This window comes from Lethenteron reissneri, chromosome 5 (genome assembly GCF_015708825.2).
Source record: "Lethenteron reissneri isolate LAM-NWPU_2019-01 chromosome 5, ASM1570882v1, whole genome shotgun sequence".
Classification (NCBI taxonomy): Eukaryota; Metazoa; Chordata; class Hyperoartia; order Petromyzontiformes; family Petromyzontidae; genus Lethenteron; species Lethenteron reissneri.
Genome location: NC_083783.1, coordinates 6,540,915 through 6,560,825, shown reverse-complemented (window position 1 = coordinate 6,560,825; position 19,911 = coordinate 6,540,915). Strand labels below are relative to the sequence as shown.

At 41.5% G+C, this 19,911-nt stretch overlaps 1 protein-coding gene across 1 annotated transcript in view; it reads left to right on the top strand.

The window, feature by feature from the left end:
* TBC1D32 (TBC1 domain family member 32) overlaps positions 1–19,911 on the top strand; it is a 54,792-nt gene that overhangs the window by 30,458 nt on the left and 4,423 nt on the right. Inside the window, exons 20-32 of the mRNA XM_061567328.1 lie at positions 346–429; positions 4,333–4,451; positions 5,400–5,519; positions 6,377–6,465; positions 8,332–8,442; positions 9,091–9,199; positions 11,452–11,545; positions 12,111–12,230; positions 14,716–14,799; positions 15,693–15,762; positions 15,951–16,072; positions 16,970–17,124; positions 17,935–18,075. Coding sequence (XP_061423312.1) covers positions 346–429; positions 4,333–4,451; positions 5,400–5,519; positions 6,377–6,465; positions 8,332–8,442; positions 9,091–9,199; positions 11,452–11,545; positions 12,111–12,230; positions 14,716–14,799; positions 15,693–15,762; positions 15,951–16,072; positions 16,970–17,124; positions 17,935–18,075 — 1,418 coding nt within the window. The remainder of the gene's footprint in view (positions 1–345; positions 430–4,332; positions 4,452–5,399; positions 5,520–6,376; positions 6,466–8,331; positions 8,443–9,090; positions 9,200–11,451; positions 11,546–12,110; positions 12,231–14,715; positions 14,800–15,692; positions 15,763–15,950; positions 16,073–16,969; positions 17,125–17,934; positions 18,076–19,911) is intronic.

Here is a 19,911-nt window from a genome sequence, read left to right as displayed (position 1 = left end):
GGGTGGAGGATGTGGAAGGAGGGAAGGGGCTGATGGGGGCAAGGGGAGGGGCAGCTCGGACAGTACATTTCATTAAAGCGTATTTTAAAAAACAGTATTTTTCAATATTTTATTCATTTTGTTATATTCTCCAAAATCCATGCCCCACGTTTTCACTAACCCACATTGACCAGCTTTGGTGAAGTATGGTTAAATTAATATCACGAACCACAAAGCGTGGTAAGGCCATTATCCAGCAGTATTTTGGGAAAGCAGCGGTACATTGACAAAGATGTAGGACTAGGAAATCATGAATATGATAGACTTTATATTGGTGACTTAGTGTGATGTGCTTGTGTAGGTGAGCAAGTGCTGAGAAGTTTGGCTATGGAGTAATGGTCACACAGGTGTCAGCCACTGCTCCAGGCATTGCTGCTGTTAACAACTCTGGTAAGACATCTACACACACAGTTATCAGTTTAACACGTAGGCTTTCGCGACCAATGTTATTCATAATCAACGTTTTTGGGTTTAGATCGCGTTATTTATAAATGTGTCGTAACCCTCCACCACCCGACACGGCCAACCAGTAAAAAAGTGTCACGTTGACAAAAGACAAATAGTTCACTGCTTTAGCCCACCGGTGTGGCTTCAACACACCGGTGGGCTAAAGCAGTGAACTATTTGTCTTTGTCAACGTGACACAAATAGTTCACTGCTTTAGCCCACCGGTGTGGCTTCAACACACCGGTGGGCTAAAGCAGTGAACTATTTGTCTTTGTCAACGTGACACATTTTTACTGATTGGCCGTGTCGGGTGGTGGAGGGTTACGACACATTTATAAATAACGCGATCTAAACCCAAAAACGTTGATTACACACAGTTATGTTAACTTCTCCCCAATTTTACCATGTAACGTGTTCTCATTGCACATATATTCTAAAACTATGCCCCCCCTATGTAATATGGGGAAACTTTATTTGCAATATGGGCTTTATTATTTTATATTATTTATTTGCACAATGTGTCCCTGGAACATACTCGGCCAAATAAAAAAGCGTTCACTGTTTTGACAAAGCATTTCTATGGTTTTATGAGTAAGCCTTTAGGAGCATTTTTGCTTTACACAATGTGACTTTACCGACATAACCAAAGAATATGAATTCCTGCAGTCACGAAAGTTTTAAATAAAAATTTAACCGCCTCTACGGGGAGGGTTTCCACATAACCGTAAGATATTTTAACAAATTCCGAGACAAGAAAGTTCATCTAATCGAGTCACTCACATTTCTGAAGATATGCCACGACTCTTAAGGTAATATCGATCTCCTGTACACTGACCTCTGCTGCTGTCACATCTTCCAATGCCAAACGAATTTTCTTCAGGCCCTGATCTCAGAGAGAATTAGACTGCTCTGCACTGAACTAGATCATGTGGACAAGATACTCTTGAAAACACACTTAATATTGACAGAAAAAATGTCAACATTTGATTGGGAACATGTAGATAACATGAATGCTTCATCAGCTGCTACAATGTCAGCTAAACGTAAAGATAACATGATTTACAAGTGCAACCTCCTTTCTAAGAAGAAACCAGATCCACACATTAAATGTTAGACGTTGACAAGATTGTTATTGATCTGAGTAATAGTCCAATTTCCAATGGTTTAAAATTGGTTCTGGTTAAAGGGCTGAACTTTGCAGTCACCCCCAAATACATACCAGTGGATGACATTATTGCCCAGGTCGATGTAGCCCTTAGGGGTTTGGGACACATCGCTGCAGACATGACAAGATCTGAAATTGCTGCAACCCTCAAAAGCGCTAAGATACCAGTCAGCAACATCAGTAAGGATGAGGATGAGCGTTTTGAGTTATCTCAATTGAAAAAGAGGGATGATATCGTCATCCTCTCAGCCGACAAGGGCAATGCCACGGTCATCATGAACAAAACCAACAGCCTCGTTACAAAACGAACAGTATCCTCACTGATTCAGCTTCATTAATTTAACAGAACAAAAGGTTTTCCTTGAAACATTCTGCTGCTAGACCACCCAGATTATATGGCTTACCAAAAGTCCATAAAGAAGGTTCACCTCTTCGTCCCATCGTCTCCACCATTGGCTCACCCACCTACAAACTGACCCGATATCTGTCTGAGACCTTACAGCCATTCACTGATAAGACCACCTCTTCTGTACTTAATTCAGCTCACCTGGTATCGTCAATTAAAGACTTCTCACTGTCCCCAGGTGATTTGCTCGTTAGTTTCGATGTAGTTTCTTTGTTCACCAAAGTTCCTGTGCCCGATACCATTGCAATAATTGAAGATTTGGTCCAACAAGGGTTGAATGCTGATGTACCGGCCCTGGTGAGACACTGCCTCACCAATACATACTTCACCTGGAATGGAACATTCTGCAAATAAACTGAAGGCACCTCAATGTGTTCTCCCTTATCTCCGGTTGTAGCCATTGTTTTCATGGAAAAATTTGACATGGACGCCATCTAAGCATCCACTCTATGTTCGTCCTTGTGGAAGAGGTACGTGGATGACACGTTTGTCATCTGGCCACATGGCCGACCGGCTCTGAACCAATTCCTCAACCACATCAATTTTAGACACTTAGCCACCAAATTCACCATGGAGGTAAAACAAGATGGCAAGCTACCTTTCTTGGATGTCCTAATCAAAAAGAGATCAGCCATTCTGTCTACAGGAAAGCAACCCATACCTAAAACCTCACTCCCACCACCATCCCAGAAGAATTCCCTCATCAAAACTCTACACCCGAGAGCTCAATGTATCTCCGACCATGGACACCTAACCAGTGAACTCAAACACGTACACCAAGCTCTCAAGGTGAATAGATACTATGACTACACCACAATCTGCAAAGTCATCACCCAAACCGTGAGGAAGGAGCCATCTGAGGATCTAATAAAAACCATCACCTTGCCATACATAGCAGGGGTAACCAAAAAGATTTCCAAAATCATGAACTAACACAATATCCAGGTCCGATTTAACACAGTACATAAAATTCGTGATCTGATCCCATCTGTGAAGGAAAAGATCCCTGACATGCAATATCCCAGCATCTACAAACTAAGCTGTATCTGTGGCAGCAGTTACATTGGGGAAACTAAGCGACATGTCTCGGACCGTGTTCGTCAGCATGAGGCAGATTTGAAACACGGTGGGACCAATACTTCTGCCGTGACTGATCATTATTTTAATGCGGCTGGCTCACACGAAATTTATTTCTCTAAGACGATGGTACTTTGCAAGTTCACTTGCTATCAACAAAGATTTGTTCATGAAGCCACCCAGAGATAGACACAATTTCAACCGAGAAGATGGGTACAAACTCAGCAATCATTGGAAAGATGTCATCAACCACTTTGGGTCTTTTGTCAAGGGAACACAGGTCATTTCATGACTTCATTTGTGTTTTCTTGTTACCTTACCCCAGGGCACATATGCCCCGCCCACTTCGTTTTGACACCACGACGTTTTGTTGGCACTGCATGTTCCATGCTTCCACCGCCAGAGCGCTTGTGCCATGCCCACTTTATTTTAACCTTTAAAAACGGTTGCCTTTGGTGACCTCCCCCTCTTTCCTCCTGAAGACGATTGCTTGTTTTGTGATCGAATGGTCGTGGTTTTTTATTTGATTTATTTTACCGAAAGAACCAAAGAATAAGTATACATTATAGACTGCCAGTACGCTCACTCAGGTTAAGAACCAGGCTACAGTCTAAATTATAGACTACCAGTATGCTCACTCAGTTTAATAACCATTGCTACAGTCTACATTATAGACTGCCAGTACGCTCACCAAGCTTAAAAAACAGGCTACAGTCTACATTATAGACTGCCAGTATACTCACCGAGGTTAAGAACCAGGCTACAGTCTACATCATAGACTGCCAGTACACTCACCCAGCTTAATCATTGTTACTGTCTACATTATAGACTGCCAGTACACTCACCAAGCTTAATAATCAGGCTACAGTCTACATTATAGACTGCCAGTACACTCACCAAACTTAATAACCAGGCTACAGTCTACATTATAGACTGCCAGTACACTCACTCAGATTAAAAACCAGGCTACAGTCTACATTAGTGGTTTTTGTTTTTTATTTTATTTGTGTTATTTTTTATTCATTTTTTTTCCTATCTACGTGACTTTACCGAAAGAACCAAAGAATGTGTAAACAAAAATGCAATTCAGCGATTGTAGAAACATACCCAGATTGTGTACTCTGGCCTGTCTGACATGAGTTTAAAACTTTTGATAATGTGATAAAAACAAAGAATAAGAGCTGCTGTCTTCGAGCAGGCTACACGAGGACTCTGGTCACGGAGCTGTGGGCCGTGCTGGAGTGTGGCCGGGATGACGTACGTGTGCTCGCGCCGCGCCCCACCGCCCTCGACCCCATCGACCGCAGCTGCCACAAGGTGGGGGACGGTGCTGCGTGCGCATTCTGGTTATGATCAACAACTGCCAGTGACCTGGTTGTATGAAACTTCTTCAGTCAAAATATCGTTTAGTATCTTAATTAAAGCAGTGTAAGATGAGCAAGAAAAAAAACTCAACACATTAGTCAGTAACACTGCAGGCCTTAAAAGAAACAATATGTAATTGGTGCTGTTTCTGGCAATGGTCTTTCTTCATAGCACATAAATGACCCTTTTAAGATAAGCAAAGATGGAGTAGATGAAGTCCAGAGATCTGTTCGTGTACAGCTGCTAGATGGATTGTTACAAGGATTGTAGCACGGTTGGCTACGCACAGTGTGAAAATTTTTCGATTTAAAGCTTTTGTGACTGCAGGGATTCATATTCTCAGTTCTTTCGGTAAAGTCACGTAGAAGGGAAATAATAAAAATAAAACATAATTAAATACAATTCTCACGACGTTTCGGCCACAACGCAAGCAGCCATCCCTTCTATGTGACTTTACTGAAAGAACTAAGAATAGTGTGAAAAACGTTCAATGTACATATGGTGACAGCAATGGTTAACATCAGTGCCAAGTGATATCTGAAATCGTCTTGAGTTCTCTCTTAACCAACCTGCAGTGACCGGCATGGGTGTTCTCTGGGTACTGCAGTTTCAATCAACATGCTAAATACTCATTAATGGTAGTGGACAAACATCTAAATGTGGACCCTTCTAAAAGAGAGCATTAAAACTGATTAAGGCTTTCCTGGGTAAAAAAAATTGGCATAAATGATTATCATTATGCTTTCGATTTAAATGTATTTTTTTCATGCTGTAATTTTACATTTAGCATAGTCACATATTGCGTTTATATTTTTTAAGCATTCATGTAATAATACATTGTCTCTCGTGGTTAAAATTAGTACTTAACGGAATTGTGTGTGCTGCCGTGGGTGTGTGCAGTTTTTCCTGGGGCTGGTGAATTTGCTGTCCTCGTATTACGCTGTGCGTGAGCTGCTTGGTGGGAAGATGCTGCCCAACAAGGAAGAATATTCCCTGCGCGAAATCCCTACCTCCATTGTAGTGAGTTATTCCTTAACATTACACTACTTGCCGACCTATGTGCATGTGTCCTGTGGATTTCACCTTTGGTGCCCTTGTAAATAAGTAGGGTGTGAGGGTGTGAGAGAGGGTTAGCTATGAATTACAGTTTAGTTGAGTTCCTATGCAACACATGAACAGCACTTTTTTGTAAATCAACTTCTGAATGAGAATCTTCCTACAACGTGTGAGTCGTCAGGGTTATTTGACCGTAGTTTACCATGCTGGTTATTGTGGTTTGGTGAAGGTATGAAGCATAGACATGAGAGTAGAAATACGGTACAATGTATTGATTTGGCTGCATCTGCCCTCTGCTGACAACACAGCCCCAAAGGTGCCTATCGCAACCTGGCATGCATGCTGGTCATCTATCCAAGCACTAACCAGGCACACACCTGCTTAACTTCCAATATCTGATGAGACAGGGTCCTTTGTTTGTGACTCTTGGGGCTTCGAGTGAAAAAACACTATCCCTTATCTATAGTTACATTTATAATATGATCCTTATGGTGGTACAAAATGGCCAAGGCAATTAAATATTTTATTTCTGGGGCACTATTTTTTTCTAGGGGTGTACTTCACTCCGCGACTGGGGTACCAATCAATCCGAAATCAGTGCTACTCCGCGATGTAGAAACGCAGCGAGGATGATTGCGCTGAAACCCTGAACACTCGTACGCACCGTAGTGCACCCGATCTCATCAGATCTCAGACTAAAAACTGACTGCATCACGGACATTATGCGAGAGCCGGGGTACTATGGTACCCTGGGGAACCGCCATAAGGTTCATATGTAAACACATGTTTTAAATATTGACTTGTTCGTATTTTGTTTTCAGGACATTGTAGACCGACTGATTCTGGTCAACTCCAAAGCAAAGATACACTCCTTGTTCAACTATGAGCAATCGCACACCTTTGGACTAAGGTATGCCCCTTTAAAAATTTACAATTTTCAATCATGCACATTGTTTAAACGACCAGTGGTGACCATTGCAATGCCATGGATTGAACAATGATGTACTCTTTGACCAAACATTCACAAGGTAAATAACTTTTGATTGATCATGTTGCAAGGTTCATACAGCTGTTAGAGTGATCCTCAGTGAGAACATAGTGCTCCAATGATGACAAAGGACAAAATATAGCCGCTGCATTTGGCTCGGCGAACATAAAAATAAATAGCTCATCCATTTATATTGACTTTCACTCATGCATTATCATCAGCCACTTAAGTACAAACATAAGTCTTAAACATCAGCATCTTATTAGCACAACTGCAGAATATAGATGGTCACTGCATCGCGTGCTTTCAGATGTGCTTCTGCAGCCATCTGTAACACTCTTCATTTCTAATATTAGAAAGCCACCGGAGCTATGCACTTTTCAATTTTAGTCTTATCACTTTGATGCCATTCGAGATTTATGTTGACCAGCAGCATTTGTTTAAACAAGTAAAATCTGGACCAGTTTTGACCTTCGGGTTCTCATCAGCAGAGTCAGATTTGCTCAACTAATCCTGCCCGATGACCAGACTATTACCTCTAAATGATGGCATCATGTCAACGCAAAAAACAATATGAGTGAATAACTCATTACGTGTTGTCATGGTGAATTCTGGACAATTAAATATATCCACTATTCTCTAGCTCCACAACAAATGTTTTTCGTTCTGTTAGTGCTTTGGCAGAAATAATTGAAGCAAGTGAAATCTCCAAATTGGAATAAAAGAAGATCTATTTACTTCATTACCCAGAATGGTCCACTTCAGCACATAAGTCTTTTTAATGCTTTCCAACTAAGATTTTCTCATCGTGGCTTACTGACATTAACACGCATAAATATGATCCAATATGAGCTCAACTTTGGTATAAAGTTATTTTGCTATTCGGAACTCACTCTGTACTACACCCACCGCAATTGAATGAAAGAGTTTCCCACGCCCTCTCACACAGAGATGCTGTCAGAACCCCAATGCCTCATCGTGTCCTATGGACGTACTGCTTCTATGCATATATATTTAACTTCTTTCGCAATATACCTAGCCAACTGTGATAATCGGAGGTGTTTACGGCACCTGGCGCAAGCGCTGCCATTATTATCATTAATAATAATAAGCGCACAACTTTATTGTGATGAACGCTGCACTTTCCGTCGTTTTCATGCAGGGGGCGCTGCAAACCTACGCGCCCCCTGTATGAACGATGGAGGCGCAGGGACAGACGTTCGATTACGTTGGAATCGATCTGCAGACGGCGGTCTTCTCGCACGGCCAGCTGTATGTCGCTTTATCTCGATCCTGCGATCCCAAACAGATGAAAGTCCGCATCGAACCGAACCCCCAGCGAGGCCATCTACTTAACGACGAGAGAAAATCACACGAAATGTCGTTTTCAATTAAGTCTTCCAGATGTAAAATGATATAAGCTTTTAATGAAGAAATACAATTATATAATTCAAAACACAATACAATTCAAAGATGTTTCCATTTATAACTTCAAAACGGAGCATCGGGTGCTTGCGTGAATGCTTCGTTCGTGTGCAAATTTGTTTCGTGACTTTCCTGGCCGATGGCCTGTAAATGGTTGCGATGGGCGCCGCAGGCGCCCCCGAACAACCCCTCGTTATTGAGAATTCAATACTTTTGAGCACAAGCCCATCTTGAAAAGTGTTACAGAATGTATGCCTGTGCGTGACTTTCCTTCCTTTTTCCAAAGCATTGGATTACAGGCGTAGACCATCGCACGTGAGCGAGACTGCCGTTGTGTGTGGTGGGATTGTTTGATCACTCCAGGCTGCTCAGTGTGCTGTGCTGCGGTCTGGACACGCTACTACTGCTGGAGAGCCAGTACCACGTATCTCAAGCGCTGCTCGCATGTCAAGTTGAGAATGCGCTGGACAGCGGGTAATTTGAACGTGTCAGGCTTTGATACGCCTTAGCTCAGCATGAGGCCACTCAGCACTATTAGCAGAAGTTTTGCCTATATGGCAACCTCATTCATCAACTGTGGAGGTTCCAGGTGTGAAATATACATTGCAGTGGTGTAGTAAATTTGACTACAAGTTTCATTAACCTGAGAAAGTTTGAGAGCATCGATTTGTAAGTAGCTCATGGCTTTTATGTGTAAACATAGCTTACAAATCCCTATTGAGTATGTTCAGCTACAATTACTGTGTTATTGTCATATTTCCACAAGTTAAATTGGTGTGTGTCAAATAAATCATGTGCAATATAATTAGATAATCATGAACTGCAGGTGGGTGCAAAGGAATAATTATCATTGTTTTTGGAATTATACCTTTGCCAGGTTTTTGAATGACTAATTGACCATCACATTTTAACACTTTCTTAGTTTAACATTAATGTGCATTTTACACATTTACTGAGTTGGACACATTCATAAGAAAGCCATAGATTTTGCCCTCTCCCCCCCCCCCCCGATCATAGGAATATATTTCAAAAATAATTATTTGTGCAGGGTCTGGTGTCAAGCCATGTCTGCGCAGTTGAAACTAATTCCAACGGTTTTTTTTTATTATGTTATCGCTGCAGAGAGTTTATAATAGATGGGCTGTCACTGGAGAGGAATCATGTGCTGGTGCAGATGTACACCGTGGGTGGGCCATCAGAGAGACTTCTGCCACCTCACACTCTCCTGCAGGTCTGGTACTTGTATTTACCCATGGAATGTTAACACACACACGCACACGGCATTAGCAGATTCGTACAAGATTTACTAACGATTGTGCGTGGCCTGGCCACGTACACACATGGCACAAACGCAGGCAGACAATCTGTCAGCCCACGGGAAGCGGGCTGGGGCCAATTTTGGCTGGCAGAAGCTACCATTGATGTTATAGTCGTGTTATTGTGCTGTTTTTAATTGATGAATCCACCACATTTGCATTGGTATTTTTTTTGTAAAAACATGGCCAAAACGTGGCCCAAGAGAAATTTGCCTTTTGGGCAGTTGCCTGTATGAATGCAACCTATCTTTCTCTGACATATACCTCTAATTTACTTGAAATGCAATAATGTGGAATGGATTCATGTTTATAAACAGGTCTACTGATGAATTTATTTACATACAGCCAAAATGCAGTAGATTGCATTGACTATAAACATCATCAAACACGGAAGACCAGAGCACTTTATAATAAACATATGGGACATGTTCATAATCAACGTTTTTGGGTTTAGATCGCGTTATTTATAAATGTGTCGTAACCCTCCACCACCCGACACGGCCAATCAGTAAAAAAGTGTCACGTTGACAAAAGACAATTAGTTCACTGCTTTAGCCCACCGGTGTGTTGAAGCGTGAAACCACAACAATTTACAATTTGAGTACGACGTTTCGCTGGTAATTGCATCCAGCATCATCGGGCAATTCGCCAGAATGGTGAGGCTCTGCTGTGTCTCCCGTTCTATATAACACACCGGTGGGCTAAAGCAGTGAACTAATTGTCTTTTGTCAACGTGACACTTTTGTACTGATTGGCCGTGTCGGGTGGTGGAGGGTTACGACACATTTATAAATAACGCGATCTAAACCCAAAAACGTTGATTATGAATAATATTGGTCGCGAAAGCCAACGTGTTATATGGGACATAGATCATATGTTAGAAGAGGAGCACTTCAGCCTCATGCATTTGTCTTTTAGCACTGCCAAGATGAATGTGCTGCCAGGCTTAAATGACCTTCCACTCACATATAAATTACACTTGCTTTTAATTGTTATAATAAAAGTAATTTGCAACCATTTGTCAATCTACTGCTGGATGAAGGCATCCCTGTGTTGTGTGATTTATGGGTATTGTTTGAACATACTTCACCATACCTATGAGATCTTCACTCAAAACTGCTCTAGAGGAGTTGTACACCCCTAGCTGCCAGTGCTATTCAGTGACCTAAAATAAAATGTTTCGCTCCGGATGATCGCTACAAAGTATGACCTGTGTTTTGATTTAGTGTGCTGATCTTAAAGGTGCATTGAAAAATTACAATACTCCGATTGATGCTCCTACTGTTGTGGAGTGACTCATGCAGCCAGCTATGGCTGCAGGGTTTTGGTAGTACATGTTGTTTATGCCATTTATTGTGAAAATTCCGTCACAGTTCCTATGGTTGCTTTTTCATTGCTTTCATGGCTTTATTTCGGTGATTTCGAAAAGTGTATTTGGTTTAGCCATGTTTGTTTGTTGTAGTACAGAGTTAGACTGATGGCCTTAATCTAAGCTGTCTTGTGGTTGTTGTTGTTGTTTGACTTGCATCCCACTGAGATTTTTGCACACAGCGTTGGTGTACGGTGTTTTTTCTGCAATACTTTTGCTGTCTTTTCTTGAATTTTCTGTTTGCACTTAGTCACATATTCACTTTAAGATGTTTTTTGTTCATGTTTTTGTTTTTTGTTTGTTGCGGTTGCACCCGATTCAAGAGCTGAATGGCTCACAGGGCTATACCTAATAAATGAACTTGAACTTGAACCATGCTAGCCAGTGAAGGTTGTTAAAGAGGTGGCCCAGGACTCGATTGGATATCACTCGCCACTGATGTCAGCTATAGGCCGGATAAAACATAGGTTGCCAAGTGACTCCACCCCATAGTTTATTCAAAATACTGAATAATAATAGTATGTAATAGCATCAAACAATAATGTCCTTCATTCTCCGAAGAAGGGCTCACTAAGTCCACATTTGTTTTAATTTTTCACGAGTGCCCTGCATAGGGATGCTTAGCCAATTTCATTCATGAGTGTTTGGCATTTTTGACTGTTGGGTAAATTAGTGAATAATTTAGTAAATGAGTGAACAAATCTGCGTGAACAATTATTTCCAATTCAATGGATTCAGACTACTGCCATACTTTGCTTGCACGTGTGCATTTTTGGTTTACACCCATGGCGGATGCAGAATGAAGACCCTTACCCCTGGCCTCTGTTCTCCTCCTACCCGGTCCCACAAGTCTACATGCCTGAGACAAAACCCTGCTCTTACTCAAAGGAAGGTGTGTGACACCCTCCATGGCATTTCTTTCTTGGGGGCGATGACAGGACCCCGGGTCAGGATGCCATAGCATTTCCAAAATTACTTCTACTGGTACAGCCAATACAGACCAATGCACACATTTAATTTAGCGAGTGATATTTGAAGTCAGTGTCATTGATGTGACTTTTGCCAAGTTGCAGCCCCCAATGAATGCAGCTGATAATGTGTGCAGCACGAGTGGTTTAATCTTTATATGTTTCAGTTAACGCTGACGGCAGTAATAAACCCTTTGTCAGCAGTATAACACTGTGGCATGTTTGCTTCTGAAGTTTAAAGGTAATGAATGTAAATTATCGTTGCCCGTTGGCTAATGTATGTTAAATTAGCAGTTGAGGCATAATGGAGTTGTGGTTATTGTAATGTTATGTAATTTATGAAAGTGGAATGCAGCACTGTCTTGTGTTTTGCATGCTAACATGGTCTACATTTTCAGAGTAAATCTCGATGAATTGCCCCTCCCTTACAATGTGTCCAAAAAACTGAATTAATGTTTTCCCTTTCCTCCACCTGTTTCTACCATGAAGAGACTGAGCTATCCAAGTTTCTGTCAAAGGGCAATGGAGTACACAAAGACTGGCTCGCAAGCTGCCAGCGCTTGCTCTGCAATGCCCTGGCAGTAAAATCTTACAACCTGAGCACAAGCGGTAAGATTGTCACTGCACAAGTATTGCAACTGCATTCTGTAAAATTGTGTTGCTTGACCGCTATGTTTTGTTTACCATACATTAATCATCATGATCATCATTATCATCATGAGTCATAATCAGTCCCCTACTGGATGAAGGCATCTCTAAATACATTAATCATACGACATTAAAGCACAGATTAACTTACACTGTTTTGGTCAACGTTTGCTTAGAGATTATATTTACTCATGCTTTGTTTTATAAATTAGACAAAAGATGTGACCCTTATATATGATTATTGTACAGCGGTGTGGGATGCAAGTAGCATGAATTACACTCTATAAAATGTAATTATTGTTGCTTTTACCATGGGCATCCCCTGAGATTTCACATTCGTGGCCTTCATTTCTGTCTTGAACCATAATGCATTGCGTTTTTCCCTATGACCAAATCATCCGGAATGCAACCATTCCCGTCATATCTTGGAGGCTAAGCAGGCTTGGGCCTGGATAGTGCTTAGTTGGGTGCTGATATGCACTGACAGCTTATATTATGGTGGGCTTTGTTATAGGAAGCAAATGGCAATGCAGCAAAATCAATTGTTGCACTGTATTTCATTCAGACGCTGTCTTTCCGACAGACCTGTTCTTCACCTGAGGACGGCTGCTTGCGTTGTGGCCGAAACGTCGTGAGAATTATTTTATTATGTTTTATTTTTATTATTATTTCCCTTCTACGTGACTTTACCGAAAGAACCAATAAGATGAATCCCTGCAGTCACGAAAGCTTTAAATCGAAATGTCACCATATACTTTAGAATAAATGTGGCCAGATTTTTGGTTAAATCTACGAGTTATGCCGTATTAGTGCCACGTGATTCTACATACGTTTTGAAGATTACCTTAAAAGCACGTTATCAAATATTTACAAGTACTGCCCTGACTGCAACCACTGGCATCATCTTTATGAAAACGTAATTCAATTGAATGGGCTCTTCCATGAATTAATACAGATTTTTATTTATTTATTAGTTAATATCTTAAATAGACCACCAGTAAAATGAATTAGTAGCCAGTCTATCCATATACATGCACTTGCCTCGGTGTTATTTAAATATAGCCAGTGTATTGAATCATAGGCAAAAATCAATAACCCGCGTTTCTCCTTTGTAGTTCTGGTGAATGCTACCATAAGTGCTGCACTTAGGCAGAACAATGATTAACAGAGAGAGCCCACTTACATTAGATTCTGAGAAAATATGCCTGCACTACATTGCTAAGTGTGTGGAATGGAGGACATCTGATTGAGAGCAAGATTTAATGATAAGTCTGTAAAAGTATCCTTGTGCTTGGAGCTCACCCGCCTACAACTGCCAGAAATTGCCTGGAAACAGGCTGATGTAGTCATTAGAAAACCATGCTGGCTCGTCATTATTCATACTGCAAGAAAAACTGGCGTAGAATCACTCTTGGGTTTTGGGTTGTTCTGTGGTTGTGTGTACCACAGACGTGTCACTGTCTTATAAGCTAACCTCAGAATTGCTATAGATACCATAGTTTATTCACACTGAGGAGTCTGAATTGTTAACCGACTCTCCTTCACATGCACAAGTATTGCTCTGGTTATATCAAGGAAATCTATCATTTTAATAATGTAAACACATGTTTCTAAATGTGGAGGACAAAACTGGAGGGACCAGAGAAAAATCCACGTGACCACGGGATGAGAACACTCAGACTCCAAATATACAGGCATCATCTGGGTCGGGATCGAAACCACAACCTGCACACCAAGGGAGGAGGATAAAATCACGGCGAGGAATCGAACTAAGGTCATGAGGTTCATAGAATAGTACCCTAACCATTGTGCATTTGTTCCACCCATTTTGTATTTTTTTTATCTATAAGTACTTGTATTGACGAATCAAACAGCAAAGCGAACATTCTATTGGACAATTATTTTGGGAGCATTAAGTCAGCTGTTGCATCTACTTTCAGATGTAAAAAATCCCACAAAACCCTTGCCAAAAGTATTGTTGTTGTTCAGTTTTGTCTGGCACATAAATAAGTACATAACTAAACAAGTCAACTGAAATAAAGAGTGATCTTAAATGTACTAGCTCGATTCAGCGAAATTAATCCGGAATGTATTTAATAACAATGCAAATTGTTTATTCAGGAAAGCCTCATTCAGTTTCAAGATTCTATTTAAGCAAGGTTTACATTAATGTTTGACATGTGGGAGGAAACAAGATTACCAAGAAATAAGCCAACGCTCACGATGGGGTGACACTAAACACTGCCGTTCAGCTAGAACACCTGGAAAGCCGTCATGCTTACCCACAAAGTAATAATTAAGTCAAGCCTGCTTAGCTTCTGAGAACGCTTAGAGCGTATGGGAGACATCCGTAATTAATGGGAAGAACGCCTGCAATAGCATTTGCAGATTTTGTTTAAGAATGCTGACGTTAAACGATGCTGATGAAGCATGTGATTTGTTGCAGTTGTGGTGGATGTGGTGGAAAGGGTCGTGTGTGCCATGGAGGGAGATGTCACAGAGCAGGCCTTCAAATTGCCTGAATACACTGGTCAGTAACAACACCACTCAGCGTGGTTCTCACTCATTATCTTGTTAATGCGCCAAACACCTTGACATCCATCGCTTCAGAAACTGTCCTTGGTTACTCCCCCATCTCTATTTTATGATAATCCGTAGATTCTTCATGATGACTTAATTTGCTATTGCATTTGACATATATTCTTTGTCTGTTTTCGTATTGGCACAATAGTTACTATTCCCGTTTTCTGTTTCTATCACTTAATTGTCATTGTAATATGATCAGTATAAAAACAATCGGCCCCAGCCAGCTTATTCTACATGTATTTTTTTTTACTATTCTACCAAAACAAATCTAAAAAAAGTAAATGAATATGAAGTTATATTACAGGGGAGTAATATACATTTAACTACATTGATACATAGTACTAATTGACTTTAAAAAATAAGTTGGACCAGAAAACAGCTACAATACAACATTTAATTTGTGTTACTCAATTCCAGCAATGTCTAGCAGCTGGCATGCAATGTTCCTAATCACTGACACATTGAATCCATAACAGAGGGATTCTATGGGATGTGGACATTTTATTGTATCTCTCCGCCTTCAAATGCTTGCACATGTTTTCATACTTTTGTCCATGCCTCCATTTGGCTCATTGAGTCATGCTTCTGATTTGCGATACATAAGTGACTGCCACACAAAAGCACAACTGTGCCTTAATAAGCTCCCACCTAATTTTATATTTTAGACAGCTCAGGAGCCACGTAAATTAGAGCCGCAATTACAATGAACAATTTTTATGTACCTAAAATAGTTGTATTGTGAAGAAAATGTAACTGTATTTGATTCAAGGTAATTGCTTAAAAGCCTGGACCTTTGCCGAGCTTCCTGTTTAAATTTGAGGCACCCTCTTATTTCAGTAAACGATGCAAATGTCAAGACTCACTCCCTGTCTGACGTCCAACAACTTGGCGTGAAGATGGTGGTCCGGTAAGATGCGAGTATCAGTGCCAATTTGCTGCGAACTGCCGTCAAAGTTTGTTGCTTTGAACTATGACCAAACCGTTGAAAATAATCACTACACTTTTTTATTATTATTATTGAGTATTGCAAAGTTATTTTGAATGGATTTTAGGCATCCCACATCTTCATGGTTTTTGTTTTCTATTTGCACTTAGGTATGGAAGGCATCTAAAGTTGCTCAAGCCAAAACAGTCTTCAGTCGAAAATCTGAGCTTCCTGTTGAAGCACAGCAAGGCTTTCCTGCAGCTGCAGCAGAAGAAGCTTGACCCATCCTCTTGTATCTTTCGCACACTGATATGGGCACAATAGGAATGTCTATTGGGCATCGTCCGATGTGTCTGTGATCCCTTGTGTGGGAATGTGATTTTCACGGGATAGACTTTTACAAACATAATTGACATAATCATAGCGTCATGAATTGAGTTTGCAGAAAGTTCAAGTAGGCGTGAAAACAAGCTGAGATGATCATGGTTTGTGATATTAGTGTGTTTTATATAATTTGTATGTACATTTAAAGAGGTTGTCCTTTTAATATTAACCAAAGAAATGTTTCAGGCTTTATAAATGTTAAATTCCTGCCATTATCATTACCATTATTGCAGAAAACCTATTTTAAGCAATTTCCCACTATAATTTCCTTATACTTTAGAAGAACAACTGTTGATTTTATCTGCCAAAATACACCCATCAAGAACTACAACTGCCATTTGCCAATAAGTAGCAGCGATGTCATAACAGCAATGATGATAAGGCTAGCTGCACTTACAATGCACGCACACGCATACTATATGAGGTGTTCTGTTCTTTCTCTTAAAAAGCAGGAACTCTTTCATTCAATGAGCAGACTCTTAGGCCCATATTCTTAGTCACGGCTTGGCTCAGCCTTGCCTCTGGCTCAAGTGAGCCGACTCAAAGCCACGCTTAACCTGAGCCGCCTCTGACCACGGTTCCAGCCACGCTCAGGGTTTCCGTGGAGCTGAGCCTGAGCCAAGCCACGGTTGAGCCGCTTGTGCGTCTTTGGAAGCAACGGAGCGGTTCAAGCCTGAGCTGTGAGTCGTGATCGAGGCGAAGCCAGATCCGAGCCGTAACTTAGAATATGCCCCTGAGAGCGTTGTGGATGCTGCCCAGACTCGCAGTATGAGGGCCTCGTAGAAATGCCTTAAAACAGCACCAGATTCCCTGCAGGGGGCGAGGCAAGACCACGATTGGTTTGTCTCCTCCGTGTTCCTCATGACTGGGGGAGACCGTGAGCGGAGCTGGCAGCTGCTTCGCCGCCTCTCTGGTCTGCTGGTGTCCGCCTTGCTGTGGCCGGCACGCCTGCATGCGTCTGTATGTAGCGTAGCTCCGCTCAACGCACATCCATTCACTCGCCATCCGTTCACTCGACACGTTTACTCAATACATCTCCATTCACTCAACAAGCTTCTATTGATTCAGTATACCCCTTCCGACTGAACACCCTTCCATGCACTTAACATCAGAATCAGAATAAACCTGCCTCTATTGACTCGGCACACCTCTCTTCACTTAACACGTCCCTGTTCCATTCAACACACCGACTTTCGTTGGATACATATTCATTGACTCACCACACCTCTGTTGAGTCAACACTCCTCTATTGACTCCACAAGTGACTATTTACCAAGAACCGCTATTTTCACTCGGCACACCTTTAGTCACTCAAAAAACCCTCTCCACAAAAAAAACCCTCTCCATTCAATCATGTGTTTTCATTGCGGGACAATGCAGCCACCTATGGTGGCTGGAGGAGTCACGTGAAACCATCACATCCAACAGTAATGGTTGAGAAACATCTATTCTCACAGATGCCATTCTATCCATTTTTTATGAGCTTTGGAACCTCATAGAAGCATCGTTGCACCCCTTCAGGGGAACACGGGTAATACATAACACGTGGACATTATTGTACTGACATCACCGCCCAAATTCGAAAAACTGTTTGCAAATTACTCAATTGGGATTACGCATAGCAACTTTACCACCTGTTGTCAAACAACTGCAAACTATGTGAAACATAGCGCCATCCCGATAGCCTTGCGTGTGATGAGAGTGGTGCGAAATACCCAAATGTGCTCAATAAATAATTCTTACAATTCACATCAAATTGTGCGCCTGCAGGTTCACCTGGCTGAACAGACGGCACTATCTGGAGTGCACCCTCTGTACTCCTGCACCTGCCACTGGGTGGAGTCCATCCTCAAATCAGAGCTGCCTCTTATCTTCTCTGCATTTCGCATGTCTGGGTACACTCCCTCGCAGGTAGATGCTCGGCTCCGTTTAGAAGGCTTGGCCAGTGTTTAATTCCCTTTGGTGCAAAAGTGCGGTATTTTGATTGTCAGTATTTCCTCAATAAATAAATAAGGGCTGCATCATGATATTCATGTAATAAACATGATATAGCATCACGGGTATATTGATGGGCATGTTGGTTAACTGTATTTAGAATATTAAATCATATGCGTATAATTTGTGATGCCTTTAAGTTGACATGCCTTACACCATAGTCTCGTGCCAAAGACTTTGCTCAATGTTGTGCTAATACATATTGAAATCACAGCCCTCGTGTCAGTGTACTGAGGGATGAAAGCTTCCCCATGCCACGTCGGTTATGGTATTGACCATAATTCACCATGCTGGTCAGTGGCGGGTTGATGAAGCAGAGGCCCCCAGGACCGCTGCAGATATCACTCACCGCTGAAGTTATCTGTGACCGAGGAATCAAAGCCGGGTCGCTGGATTTATAGTGCAGTGCGTGATCCACCGCGATACGCCTTCACCCAATTTGTGCTGTTGGGTCTTCATGATATCATTAGCTATGAAACCCTGACGCGCTGTGCGAAGTAGGCCCTGCTGCTGAATGCAGTGCTTGGAAATGTGCCTGCAATCTTGATTTGAAGCTTTCGAAACGTGATTTGTTTTAGTTTAATTTATTTCTAAGTGACTTTACCGAAAGAACCATAGAGTATGCCTGCAATCTCTTTCGTTTGTCAAATGTTCTCGCCGTCGGGTAAAGGAGCCCGCTTGTGATCGCATGATGGAGTTTATCGGCTGAAGCTGTTGGATCCGTACATTGACTTTGCATTTCTGCCTGTCATTGCGAGAGAAAAAAAGGGTTACACGTACTTGGCTGCTTTATCGCAATTTTTCACTTTACTCTATAGGTCTAACAAATATGTTTTAAGCTCACGGGTAATTCGGCAAACAGACCACACTATGTCTATGCCATTGTTAATATTTTACCATTAATTAAAGTCAATGAGAGTCTCTTTTTCAAATACATGCTGGCCAATACTCGTATTTTTAATAGCTTCTAAGCTAGCAGGGCACATTTTACATTGCTATGTCGGCGCACGCCTATCCAAAGAGCCACTGTTGATTTCCCAGTGGCACTCCATTTATCAACCCCGAGTCAATCCACAGCTGGGAATTGAACTCGCGGCCATCCACTTGAGAGCCATACGGTCTAACCACTGCCTGCGCCATTCAGATACTTGCTTAGAAATGTTTAATAGCACTTTAATTACAGCTGTGCTTCAATAAGTAAATAAGTGTGTCATGTCTGTATTATATGTCGGTTTTATTTTGAGAAGAAAAAAAATTGGTAATTTGTGGAGCATGAAAAATATTGCACTTGAGTTCCAGAATTATGTCCCATTCACAATATAACATTTACCAAAGTCACAACTGACATCGGTTGGAGATTTATTAAGTCTCTTTACTTAAGGTGACAACATGGCTCAAAGGTCTGAGTGCTGAGCTGGCAACGCGAATTTTCTGGGTTCAAATCCTCGCAGCCATCTGTGACTAAACTGAATTTTCAAGTAGAGTCACTTTGTCAGTTTTTTCTCCGATGAATGTACACCAAAAGGCACCACATTTAAATCGGTATCGCACTAAATGCGGCAAAATTCCAGCTCTAATTATAAAAATGTTTCGTTTCACCGGCTGTGCAACATTCCTTTCTGGAGCAGGGTGGGTGGGAGAGTGTTGTACACTACTATGCGTAACAGAGGTCCCTGAAAGAGATCTTAGAAATATCTGCGATATCCGTTTGCAGATCCTTGTACTGCTGCCCAACAGATGCAAATGGATACT